The sequence below is a fragment of the Geotrypetes seraphini genome, chromosome 6, assembly GCF_902459505.1.
Source record: "Geotrypetes seraphini chromosome 6, aGeoSer1.1, whole genome shotgun sequence".
Lineage (NCBI taxonomy): Eukaryota > Metazoa > Chordata > Amphibia > Gymnophiona > Dermophiidae > Geotrypetes > Geotrypetes seraphini.
In genome coordinates, this window is record NC_047089.1 from 185,795,759 (window position 1) to 185,812,098 (window position 16,340).

The 16,340-nt window shown below is 44.0% G+C and overlaps 1 protein-coding gene across 3 annotated transcripts in view; it reads right to left on the minus strand.

The window, feature by feature from the left end:
* NUDCD3 (NudC domain containing 3) overlaps positions 1–16,340 on the minus strand; it is an 84,604-nt gene that overhangs the window by 59,842 nt on the left and 8,422 nt on the right. For all 3 annotated transcript variants that reach the window (XM_033947858.1, XM_033947856.1, XM_033947855.1), the window contains exons 3-4: positions 1,331–1,626; positions 644–776 (exon numbers count right to left, since the gene is read on the minus strand). In XM_033947858.1, the coding sequence (XP_033803749.1) occupies positions 644–776; positions 1,331–1,626 (429 nt within the window). The remainder of the gene's footprint in view (positions 1–643; positions 777–1,330; positions 1,627–16,340) is intronic.

Here is a 16,340-nt window from a genome sequence, read left to right on the forward strand (position 1 = left end):
GGACTGGGCATCCCTCCTGCCGGAAGTCTTTGCCCGTGGAGGGGGGGAGGAGAAGGATTGCCGCAGCCGCTAAACTGATTGCGGTAGGGAGATTCCCTTGCTGCAATCAACTCAGCAGCAATGCGATTCTCTAACTGGCATCTGTAACATGGGCGCTAGTTAGAGAGTCGTGGTAGTTAGGTGGCTTAGGGCAATTCTGTATAGGCCGCCCATGTGCGATTCTCAAAAGTTGCTTAGGCGGCTTATGTGACCAGGCGCCCTATATAGAATCCAGGCCAAGATGTTGTAGATATAAATCAAGCTGCTTTGAAAGGATTCAGAGTGGTGTATATATAAGAAAGGAATCATAAGATCACATTCTTATACTATTGCATGTTGTTACAAGAGTATGAATGGCAATAGCAGACACACATTTACTGCCTACTACCTCTAGCCCTACTGTAAAATGGGCAAGTTCAATGCTTTCGGTTTATGAGATGGACCTGTTTCACTGTACCATGGAAACTTCTCCTCAGATGCAGAACTACACAGACTTCAGTGTACTGTATGCCTTTTATTCTGTATGAATGCTGGCTAAGAAAATCTTCACATACTTAACTGCTTGTACTACAATAAAGCCTGTCCTGTTACTCCCTTCCATTACCTGTCTGCCTTTCTTGATATCCTTTGGCACTGGTACTTTAATCTCCAGGTCAGTATAATCCTGAGACCAGACATAGTTATCTCGTACAGCTCCATTGTAACTGTCGGAATTTGTATGGAACTTCTCCTGACTCCTGCACACAAAAGAAAGCATCAATGAGAGGCTTGTGATAAGCTGCTCTCAGAAGACCTCCTGAACATCATAGGTAAGCTGAAGATAAAGTCACAAAATTCAGTCGCAATCAGTTCTTTTCTGATTAGCCACTGCGCAGTTTATGTAATACATATGATCTATATTAAGTATAAGAGAAGGAACAAGGGAGGGAATTCCAAAAAGGGATCCTAGAGAGCAGATAAACAACCTAGGCAGCTTCCTTCTTATTACAGAGGTATTTTTCAGACTAGGTCTTAAGAATTTCAAGTTTGAGTTGCTGTCATATAACACTGGGGAGCACCACAGAAAGCATGCAAATCTCAAATATGCTTTCAGTAGTTTGGAGTGTTGCAGGGACATCTGTATTAACCAGAATAAAACCCTGTCACTCTCTATGACAGAGTCTTGGTGTACTACAAATGGTGATACACCTAGGCCCCAGAAGGCAGACAATGGGCACTGGGAGAAGTGGAGGTGGGCATAAAGAGAATGGTGGAGAGGAAGAGGAATTGTAAATATTCCTTGGGTCCTCACCTGGGTGTTTTAGGAAGCTTCTTCTGACTGGCAACAGCAGGAGCAGCTGCAGAACTCCCTGCTGGTTTGACTGTCTCTTTCACTGACTCTACTGCTGATTGCTGCTCACCCACTGCTCCCGGGGGCTCTTTAGCAACAGGACACTGCTCAGTCGAAATGCCTATCTCCTCCTCCAGAGCTGGGGGTGGGGCATTTATTCTCTCAGCACTCTTCTCTTCTTTTTTTACTTTCTCCTCTAGTTTCTTCATTCTTCTCTCATGGTCCTGAACTGCCATCTTTTCATAGATTTTAAATGCCTGTCACCACAAAATACACTGCATTACCAGTCTGGATAATTACATCACAGCTAGGCATGATCTTAGAACTTTTTACCAGTATTGCAAATATACAAGCAGCCATCTCTGGAAGGGATGCCAGAGCAGCCAATTTCAGTGCTCACACATGTTACATTCTAGCTCTCCTGGTAAAAAGGGGGAAAAAACAGTACAATTTTGTTTATTGCCCTGTTGAAAAGGCCTTAGAGTATTTATGTAAAACAAATCAGAAACACTGCACACAAAATAAAAAGCCAGTCAAATCATGAAATTATCCTATCCTGCTGGTACTCCACTTCTTTGCTCAAAAGAATCTATAATAAAACGCTAGACGCGCATGCGCACTGAGACCTGCGTGATCTGAAATCCCTGATCTGTGAGATGTATGTCCGTGGCTTTGCAGATGTGCGCATGCACGAGTCTCCAGCCCAGCCACAACCGTTGGACTCCCTGCTCTCCAGATCGCGGTGTACAGACCGCTAGGGCACTGGGAGCTAGGGAGAAAGCAAGGGCTCAGTGCGTCTTCGTCGTCGTCTTCGCCCCTCCCCCCCCCAATCCCCGTTCAGCCTCCCACCCGATTTTCTCTTCTCGCGGTCTGGCCGGCTACCTTAGTCCCTTGCCGCCGCCGCCACCCCCTTCCCGCGGTCAACAAACCTCTTGGCTCCAGCAACAGCCGCAGCACTGTAAACACGCTGCTTTGCGGCCTCTACTGCCCCGATTTTCTCTTCTGTGTCTCTGATGACGTCATCAGAGAAACGGAAGAGCAAATCGGGGCAGTAGAGGCCGCAAAGCAGCGTGTTTACAGTGCTGCGGCCGCTGCTGGAGCCAAGAGGTTTGTCGACCGTGGGAAGGGAAGGGGGTGGCGGCGGCGGCAAGGGACTAAGGTAGCCGGCCAGACCGCGAGAAGAGAAAATCGGGTGGGCCACGAAGAGACAGGGAGGAACTGGAAAGGAAGAGGTAAAGGGGCCTGCTTTGGGGGAGGGGTGTGCTTGGAGGCACACAGCTTTGCTTGGGGGGGGGAGATAGAAGGGGGGCCACGAAGAGACAGGGAGGAACTGGAGCTGGAGAGGGAAAGGGGCCTGCTTTGGGGAAGGGCTGTGCTTTTGAGGCAGACAGCTTTGCTTGGGGGGGGGAGACAGAAGGGGGGCCACAGAGAGACAGGGAGGAACTGGAGCGGGAGGGAAAGGGGCCTGCTTTGGGGGAGGGGTTTGCTTGGAGGCAGACAGCTTTGCTTGGGGGGGGGGAACAAAATGGGGGGCCACGGAGACACTGTCAGGGAGGAATTGGAGGGGTAGAGGGAAAGGGGGCTGCTTCGGGGGGAGGAGTGTGCTGGGAGGCAGATCATTTTGCTTAGGGGGTGATGACAGAAGGGGGGCCACGGAGAGACAGTTAGGGAGGAACTGGAGGGGGAGAGGGAAAGGAGCCTGCTTTCTAGCACCCGTTAATGTAACGGGCTTAAAGACTAGTAAACCAATAAAACATAACTCTGAAAATTCTATTACATAATGAACAGCCCCCTTTCTTAAACAAGAAAAAGCTTGTTGAAAATACCAAGCCAGACCTATAAAGAATGACACGGAGACAAATTTGTCTCCGTCCCCATCAATATCCCAATCCCATTATGATTTTAAAGTGTTCATGGCTTGTGCACATGAGGACAGAGCTTGCAGGGATGGGATGGGGAGAGATTCTGTGGGGACAGGGAAAATTTGTCCCTAGGTGTCATTCTCTACTGTGGAGCAGATTCGACCGACTCCTTTATTTATGGTATCTCCTCCACTCCAATTCTTTTATTTACATCCATTTAGGTGTTGCACTACATGTAAGGTGTGGATTCTTGGGATTTGGATTAATTTATATTTATCTTTTTAAAAAAAAAATTCTTTATTCATTTTAAAACTGACAAACAAGTGATTAATATTAAAATATTACATTACTAATAAAATATACAGCACTTGACATTCTTATACATATAATCCATTAAAGTAATTTATATTTATCATTTATAGTCAGCTATTATAAATTTGGCATTTATGTTCTGTGTGTGACCAAAGTATTCTGTTAGAGAAATCAAACTATGCAGCATTTTGTAGTAATTTGGCTTGTTAGTTATCTCACTAGTGGAGGGGATATTTTGAGGGGAAGGGAGACAGGGATTTTGTTGATCCTTCTTCTATATCTGTGATTTATAAAATGATAGATATACAAAATATTGTTTATTTTTATACTTCAATAAAATGATTTCAGTATAAAATCATCAGTATTCCAGGTTTGTGCAGATGGGATCAGACAGAGTTCATGAGGACTGGGTGGAGACAGAAACAGAGCTCGTGTGGATGAGGACAAAATTTGTCCCCGTGTCATTCTCTAGGTGTCACTTTAACCAATATAAATATCATAAAATATATTACATTTTGTAGTCAAATAAATTTTTATCAAAATTTATTCTAAAAGTAAAATATATCCTGAAAAAAAAGGGTTAATCAAATTACATTACTGACTTCTATTCCGCCTGTACCAAATTATCTGTGAAATAAGAAATTTAAGCACAATATTTGCATAACATACAATTTAATTCTATTAGAAATCTGAGTCAGCACATTTTCACTTATTCCAGTAACCCAAAAATTGCTTCCGACTAACTCCACAGCCCTGTACCAAGCTTTTTCCCAGCTATTAGAAATAAAATTGAAAGCTTTCTACCTAACAGGATAAGATTTCATAAATAAATATTTATCCCGTCCTTCCAAAAACTAAACTAAACTAAACCTTAAGTTTATATACCACATCATCTCCACGGAAGTAGAGCTCGGCACGGTTTACAAGAACTTAAATATAAGAAGAAAAAGAAAAAGGTTTACATGAGCTTATATATAGAAAGGAAGAGTAAGGGGGAAAATAGAATTACATGTTAGAGAAGAGCCAAGTTTTCAGTTGCTTGCGGAATAGTTGGAGAGAGCCCAGGTTCCGCAGCAGGATAGTAAAGTCGTTCCAGAGACTTGTGATTTTGAAGAGAAGAGATTTTCCCAGTTTACCTGCATAGAGAATACCATGTAGAGAGGGGAAGGTTAGTTTATATCTTTGGGCGGGTCTGGTGGAGTCAGGACTCGAGGAGTTAAAGGATAGTGGGATTAGGGGAGGAAGGATGCCATGAATGATCTTAAAAGCCAGGCAGGAGCATTTGAAATGGATTCTGGAAATCACTGGGAGCTCAGAATGGGTTAAAAGAAGACGATCATAAAATTAATCTAAGGACATGACTAGTCACAAACACAAAGCACATAGAAGGAAGTATCTAGAGTGGGAGTCTGTGCCGATGTCAAATTTTAACAGAAAAGGAGAGTCTTCATTGCTCTTCGGAAAGCCATCAATGAGTCTAGTGTCCTGATTTGCGAAGGCAGCTGGTTCCATAGTCGAGGGAGAAAGTGGCTGTAGGAACGTTTCCGTGCAGTTTCCATTTGGAGAGATCTTCCTGGAGGGATGCAGAGTCGTCTCTCCACTTCAGAGCAGAGGAAATGATTAGAGGTGTACCACACCCTCACTTACGGCACATGACAAAGTGATCTATAAGAGTGTTTCTCTACTCGGTCCTGGAGTTCCACCTTGCCAGTCAGATTTTCAAGATATCCACAATAAATATGCATGAAAGACATTTGCATATAATGGAGGCAGTGTATGCAAATCAAGTTTATGCAGATTCAATGTGGATATCCTAAAAAGCTGACAGCCAGGACCGAGTTGAGAAACACTGATCTATAACACTGGAGTTGATGAAGCATCACCTGTCTTTTGCCATTTGCAGGACATGGAACATAAAAGTCTGTCAAGCATCAGCCTTGATTCCCCCATGCTGCATTTGGCAATTCTTCTTTTGCCATTTAAGGGACATAGAAGTCTGGCTTTAGCAGGGATCTGGAACAACACCTTAAGCGATCTAATCCTGAACGCACCAACATACCATTCATTCAGAAAATCACTAAAAACCCACTTATTTGACAAATTTATCTGATCCTTCTATTCCGCTCATCTCTTACCTCGTCTCATATGCTCCTTCTTCCTACCCTACCACCCCGTTCACTGAACTGTCTTTCACACCTTCCCAAATCTAACTGATGTAACCTCGCTGTCCTTACAGCATCTCTTGTTGTTCTTGTTGTATACCGTCTTGAACTGAAAAGGTATGACAGGATCTAAATAAAGCTAATATTATTATTATTAGCTCCCACTACTCTTGCCCAACATTAACACCTGACAGCCATGTTGTGTTTCCATCCCCTGTGTCCATCTCACAAATGTTTGACTTTGCTTACTGTTGACTCTACCACCTCTTCTGGAAGGGTGCTCCAGGTGTCCACTATCCTCTCTGTGAAAAAGTATTTCTTGATATTGCTCCCAAGTCTACCTCCCCTCAACCTCAATTTACGTTCTCTAGTTCTACTAGCCCTATGTCTCTGGAAGAGGTTTGTTTGTATATTAATACCTTTCAAGTACTTAAATATCTGTATCATATCACCGTTCTTTCTTCTCTTCTCTACCATATACATATTCAAGTCCTCTAGTCTTTTCTTTTATGTCTTTTGGCACAAACCCTGTACCTGCCTAGTCTGATGGTGCAATAGCTGATTTAGCGCATGCTAAATGCTAACACGTCCATAGACTATAATGGACACGTTAGCGTGCGCTAAAATCGGCTATCGCACCTTACTAAAAGGACCCCTAAATAAATTCTTCAGGACTTCAGGAGGTGAGAGTATCAGAGTAAAATCAGTGATAACCTGAATCACCATAATCTTCAGTTTCCTTTTAAAATATTTTTTCTTTTATATGTATATATTTGGTTCTATATTAATACCTTTCAAATATTTAAATGTCTGTATCATAGCTCTCCTGTCCTTCCTCTCCTCCAGAGTATACATATTTAGGTCTTCCAGTCGCTTCCCATACTTCTTTTTGTTCAAACTCCTTACATTTTCGTCGCCTTCCTCTCACATAATCATCCACTTATGAGAAGAAAAATTTAAGTTTAGGGGCAACATTAAAAAACAACCTTTTTTCCCTAAAGTCTACAAGTTACTCATACCTTTCTAAAGGCAAAGTCCACACATGCTTTAATGGAACCAATAATATATACATATAGGAGAACTGAACATGTAAAATACAGGAAGAGTTTTAGAGGCACAGACAAAATGATGAAAGATAGTCCTGGAATAAAATAGCAGTTCAGTGTACTTCTCAATACAGTAGCTAGAAATGTAATTAAGACTAATGGTCTGTCTTGGCATTCACAATCTCTCTATTGCCAGAGAACCTTCAAGACTCCTGCTGCATAACAACTTGAGCTATGATGGTTCTTCCAAAGAGCTGAATTGACCACAGCTACAAGTTAAAACACACACACACACTCTCTCTCTCTCTCTCTCTCTCTCTCTCAATGTGGCTAATTTACTTCCAAGTAAAAATTGGAATGGTTTAAAATGCAATGTGATGTGCATATTAAATATTTAGAATAGATAAGTGGGGATAAATGTAATAAGCACAAAAGATATACAGTACATCTACCAAGAAAGCACAGTTACTTACCGTAACAGGTGTTATCCAGGGACAGCAGGCAGATATTCTTGACTGATGGGTGACGGCACCGACGGAGCCCCGGTACGGACAATTTTAGAGTGATTGCACTCTAAGAACTTTTTAGAAAGTTCTAGCTCGGCCGCACCGCGCACGCGCGAGTGCCTTCCCGCCCGACAGAGGCGCGCGGTCCCTCAGTTAGTATAAGCCAGCTAAGAAGCCAACCCGGGGAGGTGGGTGGGACGCAAGAATATCTGCCTGCTGTCCCTGGATAACACCTGTTACGGTAAGTAACTGTGCTTTATCCCAGGACAAGCAGGCAGCTATTCTTGACTGATGGGTGACCTCCAAGCTAACAAAAAGAGGGATGGAGGGAAGGTTGGCCATTAGGAAAATAAATTTTGTAAAACAGACTGGCCGAAGTGACCATCCCTTCTGGAGAATGCATCCAGACAATAATGAGATGTAAAAGTGTGAACTGAGGACCAAGTAGCAGCTTTGCAGATTTCCTCAATAGGAGTGGAACGGAGGAAAGCTACAGATGCTGCCATTGCTCTGACTCGATGGGCCGTGACAGAACCTTCCAGTGTCAGTCCGGTCTGAGCATAACAGAAAGAAATGCACGCTGCTAGCCAATTAGACAACGTGCGTTTAGAAACAGGACGTCCCAATTTGTTCGGATCAAAGGACAGAAAAAGTTGGGGAACTGATCTGTGGGGTTTCGTACGCTGCAGATAGTAAGCAAGAGCCCTTTTACAATCCAAAGTATGCAGAGCTTGTTCCCCAGAATGAGAATGAGGTTTTGGAAAGAAAACCGGTAGAACAATGGATTGGTTGAGATGAAATTCCGAGACAACCTTGGGGAGAAACTTTGGATGTGTACGCAGAACCACCTTGTCATGATGAAAGACCGTAAAAGGTGGATCTGCAACCAGTGCATGAAGCTCACTGACTCTCCTGGCAGAGGTAAGAGCAATAAGGAAAAGTACCTTCCAAGTGAGAAATTTGAAAGGAGAAGTAGCTAAAGGTTCAAATGGAGGCTTCATTAAAGCCGAAAGAACCACATTGAGATCCCAGATAACCGGAGGGGCTTTAAGAGGTGGTTTCACATTGAAAAGCCCACGCATGAACCTGGATACCAGGGGATGAGCTGAAAGAAGTTTTCCATGGACTGGCTCATGAAAAGCTGCAATGGCACTGAGGTGGACCCTGATGGAAGAGGACTTCAGGCCAGAATCAGACAAAGAAAGAAGATAATCCAACAACGTCTCCACTGCTAGGGAAGTGGGATCAAGATGATGAAGAAGACACCAGGAAGCAAACCTCGTCCACTTTTGATGGTAACATTGTAGAGTGGCTGGTTTCCTGGAGGCATCCAGAATGGAACGAACGGGCTGAGATAAAAGAGTATCAGTCGAGTTCAGCCCGAGAGATACCAAGCCATCAGGTGTAGAGACTGGAGGTTGGGATGCAGAAGGGTTCCCTGCTGTTGCGTAAGCAGAGAAGGAAACAGAGGAAGAAGAAAAGGTTCCCTGGAACTGAGTTGAAGTAGAAGGGAGAACCAATGTTGCCTGGGCCACCTCGGAGCAATCAGAATCATGGTGGCTCGTTCCCTCTTGAGCTTGAACAAGGTTCTCAACATGAGAGGCAGAGGAGGGAAGGCGTACAGGAACAGATTCGACCAGTCGAGGAGAAAAGCATCTGCTGTCAGACGGTGTGGAGAGTAAAGTCTGGAACAGAATAGGGGCAGCTGATGATTGTGAGGAGCTGCAAAGAGGTCTATCTGAGGAGTGCCCCATTGATTGAAGATCGAGTGCAGAGTTACGGGATCGAGTGTCCACTCGTGAGGTTGGAGAATTCTGCTGAGTTTGTCTGCTTTGGAATTCTGTTTCCCTTGAATGTATATAGCTTTCAGGAAGAGATGATGATCTATGGCCCAAGTCCAGATCTTCTGGGCTTCCTGGCATAAAAGGCGAGAGCCTGTCCCACCCTGTTTGTTGATGTAGTACATCGCAACCTGATTGTCTGTGCACAACAGAAGGACCTGAGGAAAGAGAAGGTGTTGGAAGGCCTTGAGGGCGTAAAACATCGCTCTGAGTTCCAGGAAATTGATTTGATGTTTCCTCTCCTGGGCTGACCAAAGACCTTGAGTCTGGAACTCGTTCAAGTGAGCTCCCCATGCATACAGAGAGGCGTCGGTGGTGATGACTAGTTGATGAGGAGGCTGATGGAACAGAAGACCTCTGGATAGATTTGAGGATACCAACCACCATTGCAGAGACTGACGAAGAGATGATGTCACAGATATGTGTCGTGAGCAAGGGTCCGACGCTTGGGACCACTGGGTCGCAAGGGTCCATTGAGGAGTGCGTAGGTGAAGACGGGCATGAGGTGTGACATGAACTGTGGATGCCATGTGTCCCAAGAGCACCATCATTTGCCTTGCTGAGATGGACGGCAGAGGAAGTACCTGGTGACATAGAGACTGAAGGGTCTGAAGACGATTGGATGGCAGGAAAGCTCTCATGAGGAGTGTGTCTAGGATCGCTCCAATGAATTGAAGTCTCTGAGTGGGAATGATATGGGATTTGGGTAGATTGATCTCGAATCCCAGAAGTTGTAGAAACTGGATGGTTTGGTTGGTGGCCAGAAGGACCGCTTGGGCAGAAGTGTCTTTGATCAACCAATCGTCCAGGTAAGGAAATACATGCAGGTGGTGAGAGCGTAGAAAAGCCGCCACCACAATGAGACATTTGGTGAATACCCTTGGAGATGAGGCAAGACCGAAGGGCAGCACCTTGTACTGGTAATGACAATGATTGATCATGAATCGGAGATATGGTCTTGAGGTTACATTGATCGGTATGTGAGTGTAAGCCTCTTTGAGATCGAGGGAGCATAGCCAGTCGTTTTGATTTAGAAGGGGATAAAGGATGGCTAAAGAAAGCATCTTGAATTTTTCTTTTACTAGATGAATGTTGAGATCGCGAAGATCCAGGATGGGTCTGAGATCTCCTGTCTTTTTGGGAACTAGAAAGTAGCGGGAGTAGAATCCCTGCCCCTTTTGATCTAGAGGAACTTCCTCTATAGCGTTCAGAAGGAGGAGGGATTGGACCTCCTGAATAAGGAGGGCTGATTGAGGACTGTTCAAAGCAGACTCTTTTGGCAGGCTTTGAGGTGGGAGAGTCTGAAAGTTGAGAGAGTAGCCGTGGTGGATGATGTTGAGGACCCATTGGTCCGAAGTGATTACTTCCCACCGGCTGAGGAACAGAGAAAGTCGACCTCCTATTGGTTGAGGCAGGAGAGCAGGAATAGGAATACTGGCTATACTGCGGAGAATGAAGTCAAAAGGGCTGTGACTTTTGCTGAGGGGGTTGTTTTACAGCTTGTTGCTGTTGCTGTTGTCTGGGAGGCTGACGTTGCTGTTGCCTCTGACGCCTAGGTTGTTGAGCAGTGGTAGGCAATGGACGGGCTGTGAAACGGCGTTGATAGGCCGATTGCTGCCTGTATGGTCTTGGCGGAGGAGGCTTCTTTTTATTCTTGAGCAGGGTATCCCAGCGCGTCTCATGAGCAGAGAGCTTTTGTGTGGTTGAGTCCATGGAATCCCCAAAGAGCTCATCCCCTAGACATGGGGCATTGGCTAACCGATCTTGATGGTTAACATCAAGCTCGGATACCCGAAGCCAGGCCAAACGACGCATAGCTACTGACATTGCTGTCGCTCTGGATGTAAGTTCAAAGGTGTCATATATGGATCTCACCATAAACTTACGCAATTGGAGAAGAGACGACAAGCATGTGTGAAAAGCGGAATGCTTACGTGAAGGAAGATATTTCTCGAAAGAAGCCATGGTGGTAAGGAGATGCTTTAAATAAAAAGAAAAATGAAAAGCATAATTACTAGCCCTATTAGCTAACATAGCATTTTGGTAGAGCCTCTTACCAAATTTATCCATGGCCCTTCCTTCTCTGCCAGGAGGGACAGATGCATATACACTGGCTCCTGAAGTCTTTTTAAGGGTGGATTCGACAAATAAGGATTCATGTGGTAGTTGAGGTTTGTCGAACCCAGGAATGGGAATTACCTTATACAGAGAATCCAGTTTACGTGGGGCCCCTGGGACAGTTAAAGGAGTCTCTAAATTCTTATAGAAAGTTTCCCTCAAGATGTCATGAAGGGGAAGTTTCAAAAATTCCTTTGGAGGCTGATCAAAATCAAGGGCATCCAAAAAAGCTTTAGACTTTTTGGATTCAGCCTCCAAAGGAATGGACAAGGACTCACACATCTCTTTCAAAAAACTAGAGAAAGAGGAAGTGGCCTGTTTGGAGGATGGGTCAGGGACAGCCGAATCCTCCTCCTCTGAGGAACATTCTCCTTCAGAAAGAAAGGGTTCCTCTGAGTCTCCCCACAGATCAGGGTCCCTTACATGGGAAGAATGGTCCCGAGACTCAGGTGTCGACGTTTGCATGTGTCGGGTTTTGCGCATCGACTTGCCCGACCTCATCGATACCGTGTCCGGAGAAGTTATCGGACGCATCGGTGCCGAAGTCTGCACCGATTGATGGTGAGCTCTCGGCTCCGGTGCAAGGACTGGCATCGATACCGATGAGGTTAGGTGAAGCGGTACCGAAACAGTGGAAGCGGTTAATACGGGTTCCACAATCGGTACCGATACAGGTTGTACAACAACCGGTACCGATGGCTCGGTGCGAACTGGCACCGGAAGGTTCGGTGTCATGATAGCAGGAAGGAGTCGTTCTAATTGCTCCTTCAGCTGCACCTGAAGAATGGCCGTAATGCGGTCATCGAGGGATGGCACCGGTACCGCCTTTTTCTTCTGCGGTACCTGCGGTGCCGCTCGACGCCCCGGAGATGAGGAGCCCGATGTCGAGGGACTCACCTCTATAGGGGCGGAGCGCTTCCGCTGGCGTCGAACCGGCGGCAGGATTGGGCTCACTGCACTCGAGGCCGGAAGACGTTCCAGCGGGGAAGGCTTCTTAGCCGGCTTACCTGACTGTTGGGATGCCGGTGTGGAATCACGCGGCGTCGAAGACGAGGGTGCCGACTGAATCGGTGCCGAAGCCGGAGTCGAAGGAACGGGGTCGGACATCTCGGCACCGAACAACAATCGCTGTTGAATTAAGCGATTTTTTAAAGTTCGTTTTTTCAAAGTAGCACAGCGGGTGCAAGAAGAGGCCTGATGCTCAGGACCCAAACACTGTAAACACCAGTTGTGTGGGTCCGTGAGAGATATAGGCCTAGCACACCGCTGGCACTTTTTAAAACCCGGTTGAGGGGGCATGAAAGGAAAAACGGCTTCCGCCAAATCGAAGGCCGAGGCTTCGATGGTGGCAGAAGGCCCCGCCGGGGAAAACCGAAATTTGAAGAAAAAATAAAAGATTTTTTTTTTTTTTTTTTTTTTTTTAACAAAATAAAAGAAAGAAAAAAGGCAAATTAAGCCAAACGTTTACGCGAGCGGGAAGGCAAGTTAAGAAAAAATTTCAACAGCCGTTGAAAACGCGTCTTCTTAGCTCCGCGGAAACTAAGAAACTGAGGGACCGCGCGCCTCTGTCGGGCGGGAAGGCACTCGCGCGTGCGCGGTGCGGCCGAGCTAGAACTTTCTAAAAAGTTCTTAGAGTGCAATCACTCTAAAATTGTCCGTACCGGGGCTCCGTCGGTGCCGTCACCCATCAGTCAAGAATAGCTGCCTGCTTGTCCTGGGATAATACATTGTACCTTGTAAAAATCTTTAAATCCTTAAACATTTTTCACATTCCGCTATCTATTAACATGTGTGTGTTTGTATGCAATGCATATGTACCTGTGCTGTCTCAGTGTGCTTCTCAAACTTGGAGAGGAGTGGGATGATTTAAATAGTAGTACAAATATTCCATTCATTTGAAAAAAAAAATAATAATAAAATCAAACCAAGTGTGACAATATATCTAATCATTTGACGCCACTGTCCGTTTTCAAAGGATACATTTTACAGTTAACTAAATAATGACACTCTCCCAAGGCAACAAGATATTGCTGTGTTATTCCAACAGTAGGAGAGTGTACACATAATAGCCGTTAGCAAGCTACATGGTTCAGTCACCAGGTATCACTGCATGCAGTGACCATTAATAAAATTGTATATAGTTCAGTCACTAAATTTCATTACAGAAACGTACAACAAAGAAAACGAATGGTCTGTGTATCTGAACTGACTCTCTCCTCAAAATTAGCTTCCATTGCACTGCAACCCTTTTAAATACCTCCTTACCTAGCCCCACCCCTAAAGCTACCTCATAACTACCCTCTCTCAAGTCCACCTCTCTCTCCTCTGTCAATGACACATTCGCACACATGTGTGAAGGCAGAAAATTTCATTAGCCATGATCTGTATGCTTTCTGACTCAATATTGTGGAAGGAATTATACACAAACCCCTGGATTATATATATATATATATGCACTGCCGAAATATGCATGCATCTTTATTGGCCAATAAGTTGTTATCTATCAATAACTGGATGCTAACAACCAATTGACATTAACAGGCACCAATTAGGATTTGCACGCACATCTGGCTGTGTACTATTAACGCTGGGTGCCTAAATATCCACAGTGTACAATCTAAAAGGGGTGTGGCAATGGAAGAGGAAAGGCATTCCAAACGTTTGTGCGCAATGTTATAGAATAATGAGTCAGTGCACCCAACTTGGGTGCCAGGATTTATACCAGGTTTCAGCAGGCATAAATCTCCCAGGAGAGGTGGTCGAGACAGAGACTGTGTCTGAATTCAAAAGGGCCTGGGATAGGCACGTGGGATCTCTTGGAGAGAGAAAGAGATAATGGTTACTGGGGGATGGGCAGACTAGATGGGCCATTTGGCCTTCATCTGCCATCATGTTTCTATCTAGAGAATTGGTGCCAAGCTCTATTCTATAAAGGCCATGCTCTTTATTTTATTTATTGCAGACTTACTTTGCCGCTTTAAGCTGTCAAAGCAGAACAACATAAGAATAGCCTCAGTGGGTCAGACCAAAAGGTCCATCAAGCCCAGTAGCCTGTTCTCACAGTGGCCAATCCAGGTGACTAGTACCTGGACAAAACCCAAAGAGTAGCTACAAAATGGTGTACATTCAAAAACAAATCCATAAAGAAAAACTTCAAAATCAATAGGAAAGCAACCATTTATATCAACAATCTAAGGTCAGAGAACAGACATATAAGCACAGCAACTAGGTCAGTAAAGAAAAAAGTGGGTGGTCCAGGCAAGAGAAACCTTATTCCAATCAGTCAGGGTATGCCTGCTGAAGTAGCCATGTCTTAATCACAGCTTTGAAAAGTGGGAGGAAAAGTTCCCCATGGATTAATAAAGGCAGTGAATTCCAGGGTGAAGGGGCCATAAAAATGAAGGCACTATAATGTTTAGACTCATGACCCACTTGCGGACTGGGCAGGACATACAGTATTCGTTAACTGAATGTAGCATCCAGAGGGGGATGTACAGGATAGTTAAGGAATGCAAGTAGGGAGGTGACCCCATAAGGAAAGGTCAGAATGAAACAAAATCTTGAACTTTACCTAAATTTAATTGGTAACCAGTGGTGTTCTTTGAGCAGAGGTTGCACATGAACAAACCAACCAGAGTAACAGAGCAGATGGATGGCACAATTCTGTAGCTTTTGAAGTTTCTTTAGAAGGGAATGAGAGATACCAGAATAAACAATGTTATAATAAATCAAGTCTAGTCACAAAAAGGGCAAATAAGAGAGAATGAAAAGCAATATGATCAATCATATTATAGACTATACTAATTCATGTAATGTGAAGAAACCTGAGAAACAAAGGAAGCTGATAATTGAAAATAATTCCCAAATAACAAAAATGATTCAACTGTAGTGATTATTGTGCCCAATATCTAAATTAGGAGTTTGGATGAGCTAAGGATCCTGTAAGCCAGTGTCTCTCAAACTGTGGTATGCCCCAAAGAGATACCAGGTGTGCCATGAGAGATTCCAGAATTTTACTTTATTTTTAAAAATTCTCTTCATAAGTATACACTAGAATAGATGACATGCATGTCACATATGCGAGCGTCTGTGTGCGTAAGGATACAACTGCCCAGACAAGCATCATTCTTTGACGCGATTGGTCCTTGAAAACTAACAGCAAGTAATTTTAGTTTTATTTTTTATGCAGTAGGTATCCTAACTTGAACAAAGCAATCAAGGCTTTGTTACCGTAAGGATCTTCTTATCTTTGCGAACTTGGATTTTCAGCTCTGACAGAAATTAAATTAAAAAAAAAAAAAAAAGAGAACGACTGCAGATGGTAGATGATGAAATGCGTGTTTGGTTGTCAACTACTGAGCTACGTTTTAAGTTAATTTGCATTCAAAAACAAGCACATCCATTGCATTGATTAGCAGTTCTATCTACTTTAGTTTCACTGTTGCTTAAAGAACTTTAAATAAATAAACTCTCAAATTTAATTTTTTGTTGGTTCTGCAATCTTATAAATTTCAATTATAATGTGCTGCGAAAAACATTTGCTCCGTTTAGTGTACCGAAGCTAAAAAAAAGTTTCAGACACTGGTGTAAGCCAACAGCGCTTAGTGCTCATCTTTTCCAGTGCCCTTTTTTTTTAGTACATTTATAAAATTTTCCCCCCAAAAGGTCAAGAATTTCAGCTTCTACACCATGAGAACTTTTTTTAGAGTGAAACATAACAGTGAGGAAATTGCTTCTTTCAAAATGAATTCTCCCCTGTTTACTACCTTCCCAATCACAGACAAAGCCAAAAACATTTATACACTCACACATACCACAAACAAACAGAGACTATATCTATGTTATGTGTATTGACTGTGTTTGTGTTGGTCTGTGACTGGGAAGCTGAACTGCTTCTCCCACTGAAAAGCATTTGGGCCATTTTTTGAGAAGGTTATTTCTCTGCTACAAGTTGAATGGTTTTTTTAAAGAATAACACCGGGATCTGCACTCAACTAAATCCTGGTGTAAATCACCATGCCTAAATTATGCAAGGATCCTCTGAATTGCATAAAAGGTGTGTGCATCTATAGTGAACTCCCCTAAACCGCTCATGCCCCTCCCAAGACCACACCCCCTTTTCTG